The sequence below is a fragment of the Colias croceus genome, chromosome Z, assembly GCF_905220415.1.
Source record: "Colias croceus chromosome Z, ilColCroc2.1".
NCBI classification, from domain to species: domain Eukaryota; kingdom Metazoa; phylum Arthropoda; class Insecta; order Lepidoptera; family Pieridae; genus Colias; species Colias croceus.
Window position 1 is genome coordinate 9,164,988 of NC_059568.1, and position 21,633 is coordinate 9,186,620.

The 21,633-nt window shown below is 35.8% G+C and overlaps 1 protein-coding gene across 2 annotated transcripts in view; it reads left to right on the forward strand.

The window, feature by feature from the left end:
* The window catches only part of LOC123705510 (protein bric-a-brac 1-like), a 199,041-nt gene extending 183,557 nt beyond the window's left edge, over positions 1-15,484 (forward strand). Inside the window, exons 2-5 of one of the 2 annotated variants that reach the window (XM_045654308.1) lie at positions 8,441-8,498; positions 8,994-9,260; positions 10,465-10,631; positions 11,085-15,484. In XM_045654308.1, the coding sequence (XP_045510264.1) occupies positions 8,441-8,498; positions 8,994-9,260; positions 10,465-10,631; positions 11,085-11,576 (984 nt within the window). In that variant the 3' untranslated portion in view covers positions 11,577-15,484. The remainder of the gene's footprint in view (positions 1-8,440; positions 8,499-8,993; positions 9,261-10,464; positions 10,632-11,084) is intronic. The other variant, XM_045654309.1, reaches the window with a different exon arrangement.
* The last annotated feature ends 6,149 nt before the right edge of the window (positions 15,485-21,633 follow it).

Consider the following 21,633-nt stretch of genomic DNA (forward strand, 5'->3'; position numbering starts at 1 on the left):
AGGTATAAATGGTACGAGTAGTAAAATTCAAAATTCTATAGCATAGATATTAAAAATAAAAAAATATATCTTCTATAATATAAAAATGAATCGCTAAATGTGTTGGTAAGCGCATAACTCGAGAACAACTGAACCGATTTCGTTAATTCTTTTTTTATTACATTTCTTGAAGTACGAGGATGGTTCTTATGGAAAGAAAACGTAAAAATGTACCACGGGCGAAGCCGGGGCGGGCCGGTAGTATTATATAAATTCCATTTATAGCTATTTTTAGGAAGTTGGTGATATAATTTCCATGTCCATATTATTTAATATAATTATATTGTGTTGTTTTTTTTTCATTTAATTATAAACAAATCAAACTAAATAATTATATAATTTAATTAAAAACAAAAAATATTTATTAGCAAATTATACATATTCGGTTCACAATAATTTTGCTCTGTCTTCTGAACTAGGTTACCTGTGTCTCAGAAATCAGTGCCTTCCCTTATGAGTTCATACAAATATTATTAAATACGTAAACAGAATAGTAAAGTTTTAGATTAATAACAATTAAAGAATAAAAATTACTAGTTAATTATAAATATATAAACAAATAATTCACAACTTAGCACATACCGAACTGAACTGTTATTGTCTAAATAACAAAGGATTTACTGAAGTTACCAAGTTTAGTGGAAGCGTTAGTAAAATTTAGTTGTATATATTCACAGGACGAAGTACGCAGGAAACGTGGAAAACTTCTTGTTACACTATGAATAAATATAAATAAATTAAACACGAAACTGACGGTTCTCGACGTAAATAATAAATTAAGCGGAGTTTGTTCGTAAGCGCGATGAAATAAGCACGGACGCATTAAATATTTTAACCGATACGTAATACGAAACTATACTCGTATTTTATTCACTGAGGACCATCTACACCAGTTACCTGTTCCGTCCGGCGCTGAATTATATATAAGTGTTATAATTCCAGCGGATGTATAGGTCGCTTTAAATTAAAAACAAATGTTCGTCAAAGTTCGCCCTAAATAATTCAGGCATTGCGCCTTCCCGCTCGCCGTCGTAATTGGGAGCCAGAGGGGTGAGGCGGGCGCGAGGTGACGGGGGGTGGGGGTGGGGTGATAATTAACATGTTTGTCTTGCTTACATCGTCGCCAGCGCCGAAACTACGCCGAAGTCAAATAAAATCTTACTCGTTTTGCATAAGTGCCGACTCACTAATATTTAACTTTACAGATACGACAGTGCCTGTAATTAATGCGATGTATTAAAACTTCCGAATGTGTGCGTTGAACTACAGTTATGAGGACGTTTGCATACTTCTTAATTCACATGAATCATGTGCGACTTTACTGCCGCTTTAATATTTGAAGTGTCTGTAAATTGAAGAAAAGTAAATAGGAGAGTAAACAGAAGAAAATTAATAATATATTATGCAGCATATTCACGACTTGACAGCTTTCATTTGGTTGGCTTTAAATACGTAACTTAGTATTCATGATAGACCGAATATCATACGACCTGAAATTTAAATGTTTACCCACTGCTGTTCTAACGAAGACATTATTAAGGCTGTAACAATATTATAATGTAGGTACGACATAATTCCATACAGTACACTAGTTCACCATATCATTACTGCCACGTTATTAACTCTACCTCAGAATTGGTAAAACAACGTATTTAAACGTAAACTTCATAAACACACACGTTGTGTCGAAATTATTTAATAATATATCCATGAAATAATAGCTCTCGGACAATACGAATGGCAGAAAATTGTATACACAAATGAGACAGTGTAATTGAAGTAACAACGAATAAAAGATTGTAAACGGTACTAACTTCATAAACGGTACGTTGTGAATCGAGTGTGATCTTCCGACTTAAACAGTTCCGCTTATATTTCATTTAAATTCTCTTTCGCTTTGCCATCATCGTCAGATGCGTTTGTGTATTACATTTTATTTTAATTTGCACTGCGGTCAAAGGGTAAAGATGTTGTACATTTGTCGTTTAATTGTGGTTGGAACTATAAAGAACTTTGACACTGACAGCTTAAATCGTTACTTTGATTATGTCCCCAAAAAATAATTATTCAATAAAACCAGCTATACGGAACAACGTAAGTAGCAATTTAATTACCGATCATCAAACTGAAACGAACTTATAAATTTACTGCTACATTTCATTGGATGCTTGAAAACAATAACAAGACTAATAATACGAAGCAAATCACAATTAATCCCAACATTGCAACTCAGTTGCCGACATGATATTTTAATATCGCGGAGCTGTTAAATTACTGCATTGTATGGTGAAGTAGTATACTATTCCCATGGGATGATCAATCCCCGTTGTCTAATCACTCGACTAGTCCGCAATAGAAAATAGAACAATAAATAACATAAATAAAACCGGCCAAGTGCGAGTCGGGCTCGCGCACAAAGGGTTCCGTAGCAGCAAATATAATAAATTACAGTTAAATCAACCTATCTCAAAAACTATAAGAGATACTTTGATCAAACCAAAAATCGTTGAAAGAGTTAATTAGCATGCATCACCTCTATTTTTTTTAGAATTTTATACCCCGTAGTTATAAAAATAGAGGGGGGGGGGACATACTTTTTACGACTTTGAGAGCTGATATCTCAAAAACCGTTCACTTTAAGAAAAATGTTTTTTAGAAAACTTTATATCATTTTAAAAGACCTTTCCATTGATACCCCACACGGGTATGTACATCGAAAAAAAAAATTTCATCCCTCAGTTACATGTATGGGGGGCCCCACCCCCAATTCTTTTTTTTACTATTTAGTGTCATATTTTTGTAGCGGTTCATACAACACATATTCCCATCAAATTTCATCACTGTAGTACTTATAGTTTCCGAGTAAATCGGCTGTGACAGACGGACAGACGGACAGACGGACAGACGGACATGACGAAACTATAAGGGTTCCGTTTTTGCCATTTTGGCTACGGAACCCTAAAAATGAAATAGAGACAAACTCGAATACACGAATAGATCTAGACACAATAACAACAACGGCAGATGCGTGCAATAGACGCAAAGTGCCTATTAAGCCTTCAGACGCTGTAAACATATAAAATGAAGGTTATTGTTCTTCTGAAACAATAAGACCAACATATTCCACAATTGACTGAAGCCATTTCAAGTGAAAGCTCTATAGAAAAAAATAACCATTGGATACCACATCGACGCACGCTTAAACAATCAAACGGGGAACAAAAAGACAGTAATGTGAAAATGGATAATGGTTCGGCCTGAGAGAAGCGCGCACGGCGCGGCAGCGGGCGAGCGTACGTAGCTGCCCGCCTGGTCAGGGCCTCGCTGCCTCGCGAACAATGCCCACAGAGACAATACCACTATCATCTATATCGCAGCCTACATATTTATTAATTAAATTGACAAGTTTTCTTCCTATTCTTTTCTAGTTGCGTGCATTGACTGTATTCAAACGAGATATTAAATAGAAACGTAGTTTTACTGCTTTGTAAGGAGCGGTTCAAAATAAAAATTTGTGAAGATTTTTTGTTAATATTTTATTGGCAGTAATGTAACCGCACCCGTACCGCCGTGGAGAGGATGTGTGATTAGTTATCCTTCGCCTCTCGGCGGATTCCATCCCCATTCTTCGCTAACTCTCCTATCACAAATGAATCATACGTATTTACTGAAACCTAACTCACACACGTGAATCTCGCGACTGCAGTAGGGCGTTCGAGCAGGATATTTTTAAGAAGCCTTTTTCTTTTCAGCGGTAGCATTAGTTCAGGTTAAGTGTAAGATATTTTGATAGAGTTGGATAGAAATACGTTTAGGTGCTCTATAAGAAAATAAAGCTTACATTTTAGGCAGGATTATTTTAATTAAAAAAATTACGCAATTTGATCCAATTAAAAAAAACAAAGATAATTTCGTGTACAATATTAGGTACGCCGGACGATATTGTAGTAAACCAAACAAAGCATACCTATCTTAATCTTAATATCTTATGCGCCGAAGCTATCGTCACGGCTAGATTGTCATGACGAACCTGTGAAAGCATGTAACCGGCGACATTGGGCGGCCGTTGTTTCTGACGCCACTGAATGACGTTATCAAGATTCCATACAGGCGTGACCGGCGGATGGCGGATGTGCAGCCCATCCATCTGACAGGCGGTATGGAGCAGGAACCAATATTATTGTCGTAACGAGGCACACACGTGCGCGCCTCTTCAATCGCTCGCCCTGTCTCGCATTATCCGTCAAAACTCAAAGCTCAAAAGCCGCACAAATTCACTCAGATTCAAACGATCCGACCTTCAATAACAGCTCTTTAATTTTATCATATAACCACTTCCCGCTAGCCGATATTATACAATTCGGAAAACTTTTTCGATCCATTTTGTAGTCGCTCATTAACAAATGGTAGAAAAGTTTTAATTAATTTTTTACATCTCGTAGTTTCGAAACATATAATTTTGAGTTGAGCGTAAACTCGCTTTTAAAGTTAAATAGAAAAATGCAATGTATTAAAACTACGTAACAAAGTTCTGAATTCATAAAAGCAAATTCATGGCTCCTTATTATACCAACGTGTGGCTTTCGAGTGTTATAGTATAAAATAAGAATTTTAAATGCGACATTTTTTTACACAGACCGGCTTTGTTACCGGCGTTTATGGAAATTATATCTTAATGTCGAACAAAGTTTTAAAACACGTCGTATGTTCGTAACGAGCAGGTCTGATTTTTTCATTACAATACACGTACGCGATGTTTCCATATTAAAATACATTTGAAAAAATAATGAAATTGTATTAAATTCTTGTTGTACAATTTTATGCGCTACGGAGCCGCTGAGTTTTTCTCATACAATCGCGAATGTGGGAAAGAGTATTGTACCCATTCGTATATGAATATTATTTTAATAGAATAATGTTAGCGTAATTTAGCTGGCGTAACTTATTATGCACATTCTCCATGATGTGCAGTGTAATTGCGTAATACGGAAGCTTATTATAGTGTTCTTGAGCTATACACCACTATGACCGAATTACGATGAAATAATGACTTATTTTGAAATTATTGAAGTTCATTGTGAAGCATTTCACCACTGCAGGATCGGATCCTGGAGTTAACAAAAAAAGTTTTATGAAAATTGTCAGTGTATGCATACAGAAAAAACTTTTTAAAAATTGTATCATTAACATTGATAAAATATACATTTATAATTTTTAAAATTTATAAAACTAAAAACTTTGATAGACAATGATTTTTTTATGAAAACGTATTAGTTTCATTTCAATGTTTCAATGATAAATTTAACTGTAAAAATGTTTGGAGCTTATTAAACATTCTAATTGATTGTAAGACTTCAAAAAAAGTAATTATAATAACCTTGGTAAGTAGTTATATTTATTTGAACAAACTAAAATACAAAAGGAGTCATTGAACATTTAAATGTCGGTCGAGTGTACGCACAATTTAATGGTAATCAAGGTATATTAATAATTCTAATTGAGATCAATTGAACTAACTCGTCTCACCCTTGACCCTAATAAAAAGTATAAAGAGACCGATCTTCCAGGCTCTGCATATATCTGTGCCATCTTAATGTTGTATTATTATAAATTAAATAAAAAATAATTTTAATGAATGTTTTTATTCTGAAAATTAACATGAAACTATGCGATCCCAAGCGATCTTATTATATTTTTATTAAATAACCGACGTGTAAATTATGATTTTAAAAATGTATTATTCTCGTATAAAATAAAACTATCGCGCTCTACATCGCCTAAGGCTATTTTCTATAAAATCTTGCACGATATTCCTGAGCTTTCTTTTGTAACTAATTACATAATGTTGCACGTTTTATAATACTTAATAGGTAAATGTACCAGTGAGGCTGACAGAGACAAGTGAAGCAATAGATCGCGCTCCACCAAGCAAGAGATCGTTGAAAGCAGTTCAAGACCGGTCAGTTTTCAAGCTCCGGAACCTTCGGCACTAACCTTACTCAATAGCTTTTATTTCACTGCGCGCGTCAATGTCCTGCAATCTATACATATCGCCGCTAACAACCACAAGGATTAAGCCGTTATTCTTATCTTTCCACCCAATCAAACCTTAATTTTTACATTCAGTTTACTTCTAGTAGGTTCTCACATCCGGCTGACGTATAAGAACGTCCAAAATATATTGTTACATTTAACAGTTAGTCCAGTTCAAAGGAATCTCTTCGCTTTTGTTGTAGCTCCTACTGTTTTTCATTTTAATTCACGATAGCAATTGTAACGGTCAGATGAAAAAATCGATTCATGTTTTAATTTACACCTACCGATCTCGAGCAGGAAGTTTACGACCGGTCGCTACGGAGTCGCCCCGTGCGCGTATACTGCACTTTATTTACATTGGGCCAGTAATCGCTCGGGCAAAGAGCGGCATTCTTTGTAGCGAGCTACAAAACTTTATCGAACTTTTAATTGTGAACGCAGACAAAAGCGCCGTGTAATGTTCAGCTGTAAATTAGTAAGAAAGGTTTTTACAAATAAAAATTTTATGAAGCGCGCGACGCCGCACCGCTTCACTAGTCGTATTTACGTTGCGCGCACGTGCCCTAAGTACCGTTTCAAACGTTCCGATGTATTGTTTGTTTATCCAAATAAAACACTAAAATCCAATTCAATAACAAAGAATTAAAGATCCCGAAATAAAATTTATTGCTCGCGTACGATAAAATAGATTTATGAATGCGCCGCGCGAGCGACTTGCCCATAATATTATTAGGTACACTCGGAAAAACAATTTATACATATGTATACGTAGAACACGTGTTTGTTCCAAATCGAAAATATACACGACATAAGTGAATGAAACATTTGATAGAATTCAGTGCTGGGTTTGTTTTATTGAAAAATGTTTCCATTCAAACTGCAACCAGCAGCCTGGTACCTAAATTACCTATTAATTCTAATGATTAGGTAGAGACTGCCTAAAAACAAATGTTATCTATAATGCGTATATTGCTTATTAAGTTCTTTATCAACTCTTTACAACTCGGTACCCGCTCCTTTCATAAAGCAAGTATCTATACTTTTTCTTGTCTCTATATGAGTACTATGAATGAATGAATGAAAAATTCTTTATTGCACACAAAAAAACAGGATTACGAAATACGTGCGATACAAGTTAAAATATGTACAGGGGGCGGTCTTATCGCTGTAAGCGATTTCTGCCAGACAACCCGCAAAACCATAAGGGTTACATAATATTTTATGGTGATGGTGCATTACATTTATGTACATTTTGTTTTAAAAATTGAATAAAATTTCTAAAGAATTACTACATTATGTTATATATATTATGTACTATATTATGTTGATATGATTAGACTGATAGGTGCATAATTCATAACCTATAAAAATTATATAATGTAATCACACATGTATTAATACTACTATATTTTTTTCGTCTTATTTTATATCGAAAGAGTTTGCTCCATTTTGTAAATATTCAATTAAGACCACAATTATGTAAGACACACATTAATATCACAAAGAGATAGCCGAAGTCACATGCAGAAGTGACATGCATCTGCAATAAATGCGACGCCTAGAGCACAACTGTTTATAGACCCACCCCACGTCATGCCGAATATGTCAAACAAAAAAACATTGCGGTATTTTACACGTTGAAAATCACGGTGAAATGGTGAAATACTTTGATTCAAAAAAGTCCACGGGTTTTGTTGTGGACGTGTCTGACGCGGAACGCTCGGGGCGTTTGCTATTGTTTATTACGTATTTTAAAAGTGGTTACATCATTTTTTATCCTCACCTATGTGAATAAAATAACTTATTTTCCGTTTACCGCTCATGGGATTATTGTTCTGGATTATTGCCGTGCTGTGAATCGTTTTTGTTTCGTCGTTTGCTGAATGCACTTTTATGGGACTAAATCTCAGAAGCGAATATTATAAACATACTGCTATAACTTATTGTAATGTACAATTTTGTTGTTAACTTGGGTCTACAATTTCGTTCAGCACCCATACAATTTGCATAAATTATAAATATTGTAATTATATTTCCTGTATGAATATTTGATTAACCTCTATAGATAAACGTAAAATATGTATCGTTGACATGGTAAAAATGCAATATTTGAAATAATAAGAGCTTCCGGTAAAAGCTAAAGTTACCTTTACAAATAAATGTCATTTGTGGTTATTTAAGTAGTACCTGCGCATGATTGAAAACATGTGCAAGCGCAATTGCGCGACGTAATTTGACCAACGACTTTAACATATTGAGCCATATTACAATATTAATTGCGTTTACATTATGTTGTTATAGAATAGACATTTAGTTCTTATATGCATTAAAAACGACGTAACTAACTTTGCTCTATTGTTCACAGGCTAAGATACTTGAAAACTCCCACGCCTGGCTTGGAGCATCCACATCGTCTTTGGCAGGTCAGTCGATGCTTTTAAAATGAATTTTATACTACTTTGTATTCTAAAATTTTGATTTGAGACGCATTCATAAGAAAAATAAGAATTCTGATAAAACATGAATGTATTTAGAACGTCTAGACTAGAAAAACACATTAAAAAGCTTTATAGTTTTCTTTAATATAATGGCATTCCGCCATCCTGACATTGACTGTAAAACAAATAATTAGCTATAACTATTGGAACAATAAAGCTTCTGTTGCCACCTGTCTGTTTATTAATGGATATTTGCAATGTTTTGTAACATAATTATTAGAAGAAAATACTTTGTCGTTTAATCTAATATATCAAACTGTTCTGGAATGTATCATATCCAACCATTTATACATAGCTTTTTTTTAATCTTAGTTTACTGATATATTGAGAAAATACAATCTCTAGGTAATTTACTTTTTTCATTTCTTCAACGCGTCCGAATAAGCCAATGCATTAATACAACAATTTTTTCAATTTCAGTAGATAGCTACCAGTACCAGCTGCAATCCATGTGGCAGAAATGCTGGAACACCAACCAGAGCTTGGTGCATAATCTGCGGTTCCGCGAGCGTGGACCGCTCAAGTCCTGGCGCCCAGAGACCATGGCAGAGGCTATATTCTCCGTGCTCAAAGAGGGCCTGTCTCTGTCGCAAGCTGCACGGAAATACGACATACCATACCCGACGTTTGTTCTCTATGCCAACCGGGTCCACAACATGCTAGGGCCCAGCGCCGACGGTGGTACAGGTATGTGACGAACCTCTGCTAATCTTACTTCCATGAGAGTGGCAAATCAAAAGTTACTACTATTGTGTCAGAACTTCGCGGTTGAAATTGACTTAACGTAGTTGAATCATTGCTTGTATTATAAAAATACAATATACACAAACATCGACCTTCCCATCTAGCGAATCTCATTTGAGTTCTATCGCACGTAGTATACTGTTGTGACATATGTACTATACATATATCGCATTTGATCGCATCAGTAAATTATGTACCAACGCGATACGTGGACGGAACACACTATAATGACCAATAGAAAACTGTTTATTCTGTATATAAATACGTAGATACTATTAGCAAAATTTATAATTGTTCTTCGTTTTTAAAATACGGTCTGGCAGAACACAGAAGGCTAATCACATATGATCACATATTAAATATTTTTAAATACAAATTTAATAATTATGAAAGGCACCTTTGCTTTTAACGAAGAATACCTACTTTTTATTTGCCACTACTATCTACTTTATTATTCATTACTCCATGATAGTGGATGTCGTTTTTTAGTTTTCCAAGTATTATTTATACGTTATAAAACCGCAATATTCTCTAATGAGATGTTGTTAGTTACACAATATTACGTATACACTATATTTGTTATGCGTTGCGAATTGTTTTGTTGCGAATTTTTCTCATGTCAATTTTATTGTCTAGTTGTGTAAGACTCAGAACGACAGTAATACTATTTATTTAAATGATCAATGCGACTGTAATATTTTTTATTCATTAAAAGCATGATGTGTTAGTTACGTATTATTTTAAGGTGTATGTAAGTTTTCTTCTGGAAACTTTCTCTGCACTTGCACCCAAGAGCGAATCTCACCGTAATTTAGATGGTTGTGGGCGCAACATTTGTTCCGCAACATGTTGAGGTATGGGTCGCTAAATGTTGCACAATATATATAGAAAAAATTGTGATCGAATGCTACTCAATGTGTCGGGCAAATGTTGAATCGCCTCGATGACAGAGGCGGTCCACATCTCACTCCCGCGACAGAATGATGTTCGCGGTCGCTCGTGGAAAAGCGCACAGACGTTTTCAAGAAAACTTCGACCGAATCAACAAAAGATATTTACATAATATCATTTGTTGTATCGTCCGCCACCCAGGGAAACAGTAATTGTGCGTTGCCTGTTCACGCTTTACTGTTGTGTGTCGTTGCAGATTTGAGGCCGAAAGGTCGAGGCCGGCCACAGCGCATCTTGCTAGGAGTGTGGCCGGACGACCACATCCGTGGCGTGATCCGGGCGGTCGTGTTCCGCGACTCGCAGGCTTCGCACACCGCCCACCACATCAAGGAGGAGGTGCTCCCGGTCTATCCACAGATCACGGTCAGTATACACACTCCACTAATGAGGGCAATTTCTCTTCATCGATAAAACCCACACATCCGAAAGAAACGGAATTGCACCTTTTATTGTTCATGCGTTTGATTCATTGCTCACAATGACCCTCCCTTTGCTCTGCTAATGCGAATATGCCTTTGCGAACTTCAATTATTGTAATTGGCTGGCGATTACCATCGCGTTAGATTTAATTAAGATTTCTTGGAATTCCGTTCGGCTCTCGACCGTTTGCATGAAATAATTATGTTATTGTGTTTTATTGTTTTATATAATAATACTTTGTACCTACACCGACTGAATGTAAATGTCGATGAGCCCAATGGATTAATGTTAAGTAGTTTCTTACTGTATTATACAAGGGTTTTGGTAAGGAATTGCTTTTTTGTACTGCATCTTGTACATAAAAGTGTATAATACGGTCGGCGTGTGCGTTTTCAGGACGTAATGACGGTGGGGCAAAGTCCATATCCGGTCCCCTGCGGCAACGGGCGTGAGGGCGGCGTGTCACCCAACGCGGCCGCCGCCGCCGCCGTGGCCGCCGTGGCGCACGGCCTGCGCCGCCAGATGTGCAACATGGTGGTGGCCGCCCAGCGGCCGCCCGACCACCCGCCGCACCTGGGCCTGCCGCCGCTGCCGCTGCAGTCGCCGCGCCTGCCGTCACCTATGTCCACCGGCCTGGAGTCGCCACTGTGCTCGCCGCCGCCGCCGGGCCACGCCCTGGAGCCGCCGAAGCCTACCGACCCGTTCCGCCCCTTCGTCTCGCCGCGCCCAGACAGCCGCTACGGCGAGCGCGACGTGGTGGCCGAGATCACCGAGATGGGCCCGCCCAAGACGCCAGTATCGCTTGGCAAGAACGGCAAGGACATGTCGTCGCCGCTGCCCGTGAAGATGGAGGCGGCGCAAGCGGAGGCTCGTGCGGAGAACATCTGAAGCCAGGCCGCGGGCCCGGTGGTGTCGCAGACGCCGGTCGGCCTGCCCCCACCGATGCCCGCTTACCCTTATTTCGTTCCGAACCGCAACTCCATCGGTTTCTTCTAAATGGCTTCTCGTACCGCTAGAGCATACGAACGCTATCTCCATGTTTAACGTTAATTTGTCAGCATTACTTTCATATTTAATTGTTTAAAGTGGACTCACTGTGCAATAAATTGCTCGTTGTTTAGTTACAAATTTTGTATAACTACGGAACTTTATTTTTAGTTTAATTATAATATATAATTATTATTTTACTATACATATTATAGACATTTATGTAAGTATCCCAGTGGGATGATCATATTATTATTATTTGTTAGAAAACGCGGGCGACGGGTGGCCCGCTCGCGACCCGCCCGTCGCCCTGTTTGAATATACCTATCGTGTACGTGTAAGCTTAAGAATATAACCTAGATCCATCTATAAACGTAAGGATATCAAAATTTTAAACATTTGGCCCGATTCAAAAGACTGTTTGGTATACCTAATCATTACCTATATTTCAGCAGAATGCATGCATATGTCTAAGACAAAATTATAAATTAGCTCTAGATATAACCCGTAATTAAATGTATATCACTTGCATGTCGTCGTCAGTCGTCGCCCGTCAGATGGATGTCGATGTCTATAGTAGTAGTGAGTGTTGCTTGCGGCTTCCCCCGAGCCAACTCCTCGTCACTCGTCGTGCAGCCAATCACCCATACATATTTGTAGAATTAGTGATCGCCAAATGTATTATAGATGTATCTTTAGCCAGTAGTGATTGTTCCAAATGTTAGGCTAAATTAGATGTGTGGGGCTCGACCGACCTCTCTGCATTAACTATTTCTCGCTCGGTGTGTCGTACAGCTTTGCATGTTCCCTATTCAATAAAATTGCCATTCCAGTTTGTCCGTATTAGAAGACTCTGCGGATTTGTGTCTATCTACACGTTTAACATTATGTCGAAAGATCACAAATATTATATTACAAAAATTACAAAAAAAAAATTGTATTCGTTGTATAATTCGTTAATGTAAGGAGGAAAATCGGCTTGCCCACGTTAGGTTTAGAAGCACTAAACACTCGCCGAGCGTTTGAATGTCATCTCTCGAACGGCTGTTAATGATCTATCTCGTAGCTAGAATATACATTTTCAATTTCCTTAGAATAGCTGTGTAACTAGGTGTAGCATCGCGCCGGCGACACTGCGCGCCCTCCGCGGCGCCTGGCGTCCACCGCTCGGGGCTCTCACATTCCCTTCAGTGTTGCTAGCGTGAAAATAAATTAAAAACATATAATAAGGTGTATATGTACAAATTTATTTTATCAGCACCTTTCATACACAGATACAAATTTATTTTTATTAATAGTTTCGGCGGGAAAAAAAATATTAGTATACGGACCTTCTTGCCGCAAGGGTATACCATGATTTAGATATTGTTGGCGGGTATTCGTTGGCGTTTACACAATATATATAATGAAAGGAGGGGGGGCGAAGCGCCGGCGCTCATGGGCTTCGGCGCTTCGGCCGCGCGAGTCTCGTCGCAGAATGTTCGAAACGGTGTATAAGTAAGTCTCTAAGTGGCCTTGATATCTCACTATTGTTTGGAATTTGGAGTAACTCATTCGGTTTAAGTTTGAAAATGTTGTAGGTATAAAAAAAGACCAAATTATGAAAAGAATTCATTCACAATCAAATTTAGTGTTGAAACTTTTGGCTATCTTTTGGAAATGGTTAACCTAGGGAAAAATTAAATTAAAAAATGTTATATAAATGGCCTATACGTTTCAGGTGTATTGCGTAAATTTTGGTAAATGTTACTACGCATATTTTCTATTGTATAAGTCTAGGCTAATGTGTTCAAAAACTAAATTAAAATTTTTGAAAAAAGTAGAAAGTGCCTTCCAAATTTTTTGACCACAGTTAGTGTTGGAACGGGTGCGGCGATGATCGGATGGGAGCGGCCCGTGGCAGTGGGCCGGGCCGCGGGTCTCTTTGTGCGGAGCGCGGTGCCCAACGGGCGCACTCGCCTTGCCGAGCGCGTTGCGTGCGCTCAGAGTGCGCTGCGGTAATCACCTCCATCTGCCCATCTGCAACGATCCAAATGAAGATTTTATAAGAATCTCGTAGATGCGGCTCGTCTCACTGCCATTCGACCGTACTGAACGTTACTATAAAATTTTAGAATAATGAAAATTCAAAATTATTATATAAAATTAAATACATATGACTATTATATAGTAAAAAATATACAAAAAATTATATATTTGGCCGATGTGGTTATACCCTGACTGGCAAGCGTTAGATCACTATTCGGCATCAAAATTAATTCTATGTTTATTTTAAATCAGTCTTACAATGCAGACATGCAAAGTGCCATTCGTTTGAACTTGAATTGTTCGTTTAACATCACATTCGGTGTTTTGTAGTTATATTTAATAAAAATTTAACTTATTTATTGTTCTGGGTGAAAAATACGATTCGATTGCATACGATATACCTAAGTGAAATGTGTTAACTTTCGTGATAGTTAAGTGAAAGATTACTTGTAATTGTGTGTACTGAGGCCCTGTGGCCGCCGGTACCGGGAACTCGTATCTGCATCTTATTTATGAGTTTATAGTAGATAATGTTTGACACACGAACGGTGTGCTTGTAGCATGACAACATTCTTATTAAAAATATTATTTCATTATTTTGTGATACTTACTATTAAAAATAGATGAATTGTAAAGAACAAAATCTTACACAATTTATTGTACCTACTGCTATACCTGTTTAATAATGTTATTTATTTTTAGTTAAAAGATTATTCCTACCGCCGTTATGGGCTCAAAGTATTTTGTTGATTGATCTTACATATAGTTTCACCAAAAAATCTTTAATATTATTTCAGTCGATGTATTGTACCTATTTAATGTGACTGTTTAGTTGTAAGTAGTGATGCGCAATGTGTCAATCGATGTCAACTAACGATATGTAATATTTTTTTGTTTCCTTAACATATTCTTTAAATGTCAATATTATTTAATGTGTCACTCCTGTTTGTTGTGTCCATTTGATAAGCATGTTTTGAGGAAGCTATTAATGTTCTACATTTTCAACTAAGTGTGGTTATTTTATATTATCATTTTTGTAGTCATAATGCTTGTTTATGACGTTTATCACTGTTGATATTGCATTACATTCGCGTACGTGTGCTTTTAGGAGACGCAACGGAACAGGAGGCAAAGACATCAATCAGATATAATATAAATGTAACTAGTTATACGTTAAAATCATCGTGTAGCGTATTAGTCATAACAATTATGTTATACTTATTCAACTATTTTTGTTATTATTTTTTTATTTTAATGTGCATACTTGTCTAAATCTAACTAAATGTGACACATTTTCGAGATCAAAGATATTAAGTTACTATAAGTAGGTACGCTGATATATGGATGTTTAGATGTTGTAATCAATGTCCGAATAAAATTAAATGTATTCTTTACTTCAGTATAATACATACTTAATCTACAACTTCAGTCACAATATATTTATGATTTATTATAATTGTGTAAGTTTAAATTAATTTTAATATTTTTACATCCATGATTATAATTAATCAGTTTCTTTTCGGACAATAATATTGTACTAACTTATAAATTGCTATACATTCGTCTGTCATCAAGTACAATCTGAAATTTGATGTAATTCTTGAATGTTTTTAATTTTAATGTGACACCAGTAGTTGACAGTACCCAAATAAATATTTCGTTTAGAAACAGTTCACCTGATAAATTATTATTATTATGTAGTATTGTATAACGGTTCAGTAAATTTAAGTTCGTTATTGTCACAGTGTACCGTTGTCTGAATAAATATATAAAATAGAGCATAATGTCGTTTTATTTGAGTCCTTCAGTCCATTCCCTTATATTATACAGGGTGTCCCACTTTCGATATACTATCGATATAATATAATAAATACTAATAATATTTTTTACGTACTCAGCGTATGCAAAGCTATAACCGAGCTTAGAATACCAACAGTGGGACACCTGTAGATAAATTGTAATTAAGTAGGTACATATATGTTTTTTTATTAAACATATTTGAATCACACTGGATCCTCTACTTGCACATAAATTAAAATTATTGAATTACACACTAATAGTTGCCCTTATTAATAGAGTAAAAGAAATGTAAATATTACTAAAATAAGCCGAGGATTTTGCTGCTGAATACGATCGCCATAACTTCTAGAGTCTAGTGTTTACTTGTGTAGCAAACTGCTAAAAGAGCGATGGTAGTTACTTATGTACTTTAATATTGATGCTTTTTTGAATTTAATTTCTACAACTTGGCAAAAAGAGTTGCGATAAATTGAAAGCTCCACTATGAAGCCAATATACTGAGAACTAATAGGTATTAGCTTAGGGTATTAGGTAGTAACTAGACCAAGAGAGAAAACTTTTTATAAATTATATTAATCTTTAATATGCCTGAAAAAACTACCCACTACGATTAAATATATATTATTACGTCTATAAGACAATAATATTATTATTGTATATGTAGTTATTATGAATATCCATAATATATTTAATATTATAAATGCGAAAGTAACTCTGTCTGTCTGTTACTCAATTACGCCTTAACTACTGAACCAATTTGCATGAAATTTGGTATAGTGATATTTTGATACCCGAGAAAGGACATAGGATAGGTTTTATCCCGGAAATCCCACGGGAACGGGAAGTATGCGAGTTTTTCTTTGACTGCGCGGGCGATGCAGCTAATTATCCATAAAAAGTCGCAAGAAATCAGACACTTCAAAATAATCATGTAGATCTGTTGTGAAACCACAGAACTATCTACTAACCTGTTAGTTTCATGAGTTCGTTAAAGTATTCGTTAATCATAGATGGTGATGTTTTAGAATTATAAGTGACTGAATTTTAGAGCTCTTTTTAGGTTATTATTATTTATAAAGGGAAGTGATTTTATTTATCGCTAGTTGTTAAGATAATGCGATAGTTAAACATGGGTAATGACTAAAAATTAATTCCGAAAGCTCAAAGCAGCAATACATGAATAATAAAAAAAAGATAGCGGTTGATAAATGGCGAATTAAAATGAGATGAGATTTTTCTAGCTGTGGTCTTTTGTTATAGTTCTGCTCTTTCAATTTCATTAGAATATCTCAAGCTTATATTTTTTTTTATAAGCGCCATCTATTGCTACGTTTTGTAACCAATAAGTACCTACCAACTGTGTACCTACTCAAGCTATTGCAAAAATTTAAGCTAGCGCAAGCACGAAAAGTGAAAACTATCGTCAGTTGTATCGTATCAATTAGTTCAAATTCCTCACAGCAGGGGCGCTTTCCAAATTCCCATAGAAATGCTCTCGGCGACGATATGAGAATTTGACTATAATCTTATCTATACTTAATTACTTAATATACTTAGTTTGTTTGTTTGAACGCGCTAATCTCGGGAAATACTGGACCGATTTGAAAAATTCTTTTGGTGTTAGATAGCTCATTTATCGAGGAAGGCAAGGAGGAAGGAAGGAATCATCACGCTAAGATCAACAGGACCGGAGCAATACGAGTGAAACCGCGGGGAACAGCTAGTTTAATATACATATATAAATCTCGTGTCATAATGTTTGTCCTCAATGGACTCCTAAACCACTTAACCGATTATAATAAAATTCGCACACCATATGCAGTTCGCTCCAACTTGAGAGATAGGATAGTTTAAATCTCAAATCGTTTTAGAGAAAGCGGGCGATATAATAATCTATATACATATAATAAAATCGTAGGAAAGTCAAAACTGAACAATGAACATAGAATATTTTTTTTAAAAGAATACATAATCCATGATCTACAATCGATATAGAAGCCAAAAACATAGTTTTTAGAATTTTTGTCTGTTTGTCTGTATTGTTGTCCGGGCTAATCTCAGAAAGTACTGCATAGATTTACTTCAAATTGCATGAATATTACTAAGGTCGGGTGAGGCTTTTATATACATATTATCATGCTATCACCTCCGGGGGAGGAGCTGTGAACCTTTATTATTCTTACGTATTCCGTGTATTACACAGCGTACAATCTAAAGACTCATGTTTAAATGTTGTTTTTGGGTAAGCCACGCCACACATTATCTAGCTTTACACTATAAAAACTACGTCATTTACGTAATTTTGGCAGAGAAACAGTTTAATGAATTTAGTAGTATAAAGACAAATTTGATACAGCGCCATCTATGAAATGTTATAAAAATCAAATCAATTTACACGTTAACTATAAGAAATTAATACTGAAATTTTCCGGGGATTTTCCAGGCATTTTCCACGATTTTTCCGGACATTTTCACGCATTTTCCGGATGTTTTCCGGGAATTCCCCAGACATTTTCCGGTTATTTTCCGGGAATTTCCCAGGCATTTACCGGGGATTTTATAAGCATTTTCCGGATATTTTCCGGACATTTTCCAGGCATTTTCCACGCCTTAACCGGACATTTTCACGCATTTTCCGGATATTTTTCGGGAATTTTCCAGGGCCTTTCCGGTTATTTTCCCAGGCATTTTCCGGATATTTTATGGGCATTTCCCAGACATTTTCCGAACATTTCTTCCCTGGCATTTTCCGGGGATTTTCCGAATATTTTCCAAATATTATCCAGGCATTTTCCAAGCATTTTCCAGGCATTTTCCCGGACATTTTCACGCATTTTCCGGATATTTTTCGGGAATTTTCCCGGGCATTTCCCAGGCATTTTCCGGATATTTTACAGGCATATTTCGGATATCCTCGGAAAATGCCCCGGATAACCCTGGAAAATGCTTGGGAAATACCAGGGAAATGTTCGTAAAATGCCTGGAAAATTCCCGGAAAATATCCGGAAAATGCCTGGGAAATGTCTGGAAAATGCCAGGGAAATGTCCAGAAAATGTCTGGGAAATGCCTGTTAAATATCCGGAAAATGCCTGGGAAATGCTTGGAAAATCCCCGGAAAATAACTGGTAAATTCCCGGAAAATAACCAGAAAATGCCTGGAAAATTCCCGGGAAATATCCGGAAAATGTGTGATAATACAGTGAGGCAAATGCTGAGTAGTTCACCTAATCACGAATACGATATTAAGATATTTGTATGTATTTATTGTATTTTAAGATTTAATTTTTTTTTCCATGTAAAGTGTTTAGTTATAAGTCAAAAATTTGTAAAATCTTTCTTTCTTTCTTTCAAAATGTCCGGGAAAAGCGTGGAAAATGCCACTCCAAATTTGCGAAGTAATTAAAGCAGAAAACCAAAAAAATAAAAATAAAGCTAAAATCTTTCATATTAAATGTATATGGGATATTCATATTTCATACAAGTCATGTATACTTGTATAAATAGTCCATTGAATGAGTCCCTCCAAGGGGGGTCTAGAGTGCGTGAGTTAGTAACGTAAGATGTTTCTTCGGAAACATGTCAAGAGTCCCTAGGTAATAAACATACTAAAACCCCGGGACACTAGGAGGAGCCCCGGAGTGGGGGGAGGGGGGAAAAGGTTCATTTTTTTTTTCATTTTTCGCTTAAATCCTTAAAACGGTACATGTTAGAGAAAAACTTTCAAGGAAAAGTTGAAAGGCCATAAAATTATCTACAAGTTGTACCTAAATCATTTTTTTCTATTCGCAGCCGTTTTCGAGCTACATCCCATGAAATGTGAAAAATTCGAAAGCTTTTTATTTTACCTAACTACTCTAATAAATTCAATACCTCCTAAACGCCTCCATGGTGGAATCTGTTTTTTTTATCAATGATAGACCTAATTATGAGCAATGTATCTGTACCGTACAAGTTGCACTTTTGAGTTTTTTGGAAGATAAAAATAAAAAGATCAAGTTCAGTAACTCAAACTACCCTAATATAATATTTTGACAATCGATTCCTCTTAAAGGCTTCCATGGAGGAATGTGTTTATTTTACCAATTATAGACCTAATTAAGAGCAATCTATCAGTACCGGTCACAAGTTGCACATTTGAGTTTTTTGGAAGAAAAAAAATAAAAAGATCAAGTTCAGTAATTCAAACTACCCTAATATAATATTTTGACAATCAATTCCTCCTAAAGGCTTCCATGGAGGAATGTGTTTATTTTACCAATTACAGACCTAATTAAGAGCAATCTATCAGTAACGGTCACAAGTTGCACATTTGAGTTTTTTGGAAGAAAAAAAATAAAAAGATCAAGTTCAGTAACTCAAACTACCCTAATATAATATTTTGACAATCGATTCCTCCTAAAGGCTTCCATGGAGGAATGTGTTTATTTTACCAATTATAGACCTAATTAAGAGCAATCTATCAGTACCGGTCACAAGTTGCACATTTGAGTTTTTTGGAAGAAAAAAAATAAAAAGTTCAAGTATCGTAACTACCTTAATAAAATTCAATTCCCCGTAAAGGCCTCCGTGGTGGATTCTGGTATTTTTATCAATGATAGACCTAATTATGAGCAATCTATCTGTACCAGTCAAAAGTTGCACTTTTGAGTTTTTTGGAAGATAAAAATAAAAAGATCAAGTTCAGTAACTCAAACTACCCTAATATAATATTTTGACAATCGATTCCTCCTAAAGGCTTCCATGGAGGAATGTGTTTATTTTACCAATTATAGACCTAATTAAGAGCAATCTATCAGTACCGGTCACAAGTTGCACATTTGAGTTTTTTTGGAAGAAAGAAATATTTTTTGATCGTATGGGGAAATTGTTTGAGCCAAAATAATTTTTTTACTGCGTGTAACTCAGAAACTTTAGGATATAGGAAAAAATTTCCTTGAAAGTTTTTGAGATTTAAGCGAAAAATGAAAAAAATGGACCTTTTCCCGCCTCCCCCCACTCCGGGGCTCCCCCTAGTGTTCCGGGGTTTTAGTATGTTTATTACCTAGGGACTCTTGACATGTTTCCGAAGAAACATCTTACGTTACTAACTCACGCACTCTAGAACTTTTTATTCAATGGACTATGTATGGGAGGGTTTAAAGATAATTTTTTTGATATTTCTTGATTTATTTTTAAAAATTTATTACGGCCATTTTACTCATTAGGTTTAGTACTTTCGATATCAGTTTAAAGTTGTTTGTTATCTGTAATACTTACTTACGGAAAAATCGTATGTGCTTAAGAATAAGAATAAGAAGGTAATGTTTATTTTTTACACCATATGAAAGTAGAGATTTCAATGAACAAAAGGCTCCCCAAGTTTTTGAAAAAGCTGATATTTTGACGGGTGAGTTATCGTTTGAAAATTAGGTTGTTTTTTTGGTATTAATTCAAAATAAGGCGATAAAATAAATACTTTAAATCAAATAAATTACAGTGTATTTGGGACATAATAAAGTAAGTTGCCACCAAATTTTAAAATAAAAAAAGACGGGTTGCACTCCGGGAGTGCCGGCAGAAGTGAAAACTTGATTACCTATTAACGTTCAGCATGTTTGATATTTTGGAATGGTATCCGTCTTACGCATGGAATCTAAGTGCTAAAAAAAATCCGTCTTACGCTTTTTCGATCAGGCCACGTGTCCTGGCGCGAGTTTAAGATTTTATACCCAACGCCGCTAAAGAAGTTTTCACTTCAAAAATTTAATAAAAAACTTATTAAAATAAAAAACCAAAAACTTGGTTTTTTTTTCAATTTTTAACCTAAATTTTGAGGTTATGTGAAAAAATTGTAAATTTTATTACCTACAACTTTGCCATTGAACTTTTTTCCGTAGGACTTGTAGTTTTGTCGGAAATCGCGAGAAACCATTTTTTCTCGAGAACTCGGATTGACTGTAATTTATTTTTCCTTTTATTTTTATCATATTCACCTCCTTTTCTAATGATTTAAACTGCGATTTTTTTTTGTTTCAAAAATTATCTACTCTGGTCTAATAGGGTACTTTTTACCGTGGGAAAACTATCCAAAGTCAATTTTCCACGCGGACGAAGTCGCGGGCTCAGCTAGTCATAGTATATTAAAATAAT